We start from the raw sequence: 3,332 nt of genomic DNA on the forward strand, positions 1-3,332 counted from the left end.
CAATATTTTCCATTTCATCTCGATCCCACATTATATGTGTTTGACCATAGTTGATTGACAACTCTTTGTTAGAATCATTTATTTCTTCCTGGGGAAAGCCATATCATTTACTTCTTCTTGAGGGAAGGCTTTGCCATTTTCTCTTTCGTTATGGTCAGTATCCTTATCCTTTTCAGAATCTTTTCTTTTTCAAGGATTTTTATCCTTTGAACCGATTGGCCTCCCACGTGTTAAACGTTTTTGGGATTCATGAGGTGTATTATCATGGTTTTGCTTTCTTGGAATCTTAACTCGAGCTGGAGCATCAACGGCTGGTATATTAGTGACCCTGTTTGTATCAGTAAATGCATCAGGTAACTGATTCGCAATTTCTTGTAGATGTATTATCTTTTGAACCTATGTCTCACTTTATTTTGACCTTGGGTCTAGGTGTAACAATGATGGCACACACCATGATATATCACTTTCTTGCCTTTTCATTTCTCCCCATAATGCCGGGAATATTGCCTCGTTAAAATGGCAATCAGCAAAACGTGCTAAAAATACATCACCCGTTAAATGTTCAAGATATCTTATAATGGACGATGTTTCATATCCAACATATATTCCCAACCTTCTTTGAGGACCCATTTTTGTGCGTTGTGGCGGTGCAATAGGAACATACACAACACACCCAAAATTTCTAAGATGGAAAATGTTTGGCTCATTGTCGGAAATAAGTTGTATGGGAGAGTATTTATGATTTGCACTTGGTCTCACATGAATTAATGATCCAGCATGCAGAATTGCGTGACCCAAAATAGAAACAGGGAGTTTTGTCCTCATTATTAATGGTCTAGCTATCAGTTGCAGGCGTTTGATCAACGACTCAGCTAAACCATTTTGCGTGTGCACATGAGCAACGGGGTGTTCAAAAACAATCCCCACAAACATGCAATAATCATAGAAAGCATGCGATGTATATGAGCATAAATCATTGAGATTTTAAGATAGTATGTGCAGCACATTGAGATTTTAAGGTAGTATGTGTAGCACCACTATCCGCTATGCATAAATCAGCATCATTTGATTGATCTTTTGCTCTAATGAAATTCATTTCAATCTTCAAATATAAAGAAAAACAGTAAGTGCATATATTATACAATTCCTAAATTTATTACAAGAGACTTTTATTTTTGCATGAAAGGATAAGTAATTAAACATAGTTAAGACATAACCATAAAAGGAAATACATAATTATCATTGTGATTTTACAATATCACTTTCAGGTTCAAATTCATTGATAAAATCTAAGATATTCAATTCAATATATGTATCATCAATTTTGTCGATACGATTCACTTCCTTTTCCTTTCCTCTCAGAGATGCTTGATATAATTCACATAGATGTGAAGATGTTCGACAAGTCTTTGCCCAATGATTAGTACTTCCACATCTGAAGCATGAGCCTCCATCATTCTGGGACGTACCAGCATCATTTTTAATCTTGTTTTGCTCGTTAGCGTGGTAATTATTAGCTCTTTGGCTACGACCACGACCGTGTCCATGTACACGATTATTATTCCATTTAAACGGGTGGTTGCGACCACTAAAATGGATTTTATTGAAATAGTTTCGGCCACACCCACGGCCTCGCCCATGACCTTGTTCCCATTTACGCCCAGAATTCTTATGATCATTATTATAAGCAATATTTGCTTCTTGTATGGCTAATGACCCTGTGGGACGAGCTTGATGGTTTTTCATTAAAAGCTCATTATTTTTCTCTGCTATGATGAGATTTGTATTCAGATCAGAGTATGTTTGAAAATTTTGCAACCGTAATTGTTGTTGCAAAATTATATTTGATGCATGAAAAGTAGAGTAAGTTTTTTCTAACTTATCTGCCTCAGACATAATTTGTCCATAAAATCAAACCTTGAACATATATTTAATAGAGCAGATGTGTAATCATTCACTTTTTTAAAATTTTGGAACCTTAGATTGTTTCATTCAGCTCTAGCAGTAAGGAGTAATGAATCCCTTTGATGATCAAATCTGCTTTTTAATTCTTTCCATAAAACACTCGGATTATCACAATTAAAATACTCCAACTGAAGTATTTCATCGATGTGTTTATGAATAAAGACATCAGCTTTTGCTCTATTGTGGTCATCAAATGTGTTGTTTTCACTAATTGCATCTAACATATCCATTGATTTTGAGGTGTCTTTTGACATTTGCTGTCCATGGCATATAGTTCTCTTCAGAACTTTTGAGAGCCAAAATTCAAAATTTTCAATATTCTTCATTTTATTACTAAACACAAATTAGATAAATATTAGGATCACATACTTATTAAAATTGAAAGAAAATACAAAGGTAGAGCAATAAGTAGATAAAGGAAAAAGAAAAATTCAAACTTCTTAAGTGGGAGATTACAAATTAAGAACAATAAGATTATCATCATTATGATGGCTAACATCAAAACTGAGTGAAGCATCTTTCAAAAACATTATCTTGGGTATTTCTGAGAAGAATAGTTTTATATTTGTGAAAAGATTGAGATTGATAATTGGTTATTTGTAGTCAAAAATTTATAACCGTTTTATAACGGCTATATAACCGTTTCATCAACGGTTATATATATATAGGAGAGATTTCAAATGAGAACTCCTTTGAGTTTTAAGAACTTGAAAGAACTCAGTGTAACAATTTTTTTTTCGAATTCTTTTTACACATACGTAATATATGTAGGTTATATATACGTAAAAAAAAGTACAGAATTTTTACGCACCGAGTCGACTTATTACATATGTGTAACGGACGTTTAAAGTTGTGTAATCACTGTACATAGTTATTCAATCTCCTACTTTAACTTTTTGTCAGATTTAATTTCAACCACATATTCCAATCCATTTAATTAAATGTGTGGCCTAGAATAGAGTTCTTAAGTTCTTAAAACTCAACATGGTTCTCAAAAGATCCCTCCTATATATATATATATATATATATATATATATATATATGTATATATATATATACATATATATATATATGGATGGGATCTAGAGAGAACTCCTCTTTAAAAGAGAACTATAGAACTAATAAAAACTATTTTTAACTTTTAAAAAAAAATGTTTTGCGATTTTTTTTTCTTTCATCTTTCTAATAAGATGATATTGTTCCTAAAAAAACCGTCGATGGAGTGCATATGTGCGCTAATGTGTGTTGCATATATACAATAGTGTTTTATTTCATATAATACAACACAATTACATTATACAATACACACTATTGAATATATGCAAATACAAACACTAATAATTGTACTCAAAATAAGCTATCGCATA

At 32.2% G+C, this 3,332-nt stretch overlaps 1 protein-coding gene across 1 annotated transcript; it reads right to left on the bottom strand.

Annotated features, from left to right (window-relative positions):
• Window positions 1-1,239: 1,239 nt before the first annotated feature.
• On the bottom strand, window positions 1,240-1,896 carry LOC143613865 (uncharacterized). The gene has a single exon (XM_077087467.1). The coding sequence runs from the start codon at window positions 1,894-1,896 to the stop codon at window positions 1,240-1,242; it is 657 nt and encodes a 218-aa protein (XP_076943582.1).
• Window positions 1,897-3,332: the final 1,436 nt, after the last annotated feature.

Source organism: Bidens hawaiensis, unplaced genomic scaffold, assembly GCF_021521415.1.
Source record: "Bidens hawaiensis isolate Kalapana, Puna unplaced genomic scaffold, B.hawaiensis_p1.1 tig00038492_1, whole genome shotgun sequence".
NCBI classification, from domain to species: Eukaryota; Viridiplantae; Streptophyta; class Magnoliopsida; order Asterales; family Asteraceae; genus Bidens; species Bidens hawaiensis.

Bases quoted from the DNA above. Each gene is read 5' to 3' on its own strand.
- LOC143613865 (XM_077087467.1), bottom strand. From the start codon at position 1,896: ATGTCTGAGGCAGATAAGTTAGAAAAAACTTACTCTACTTTTCATGCA.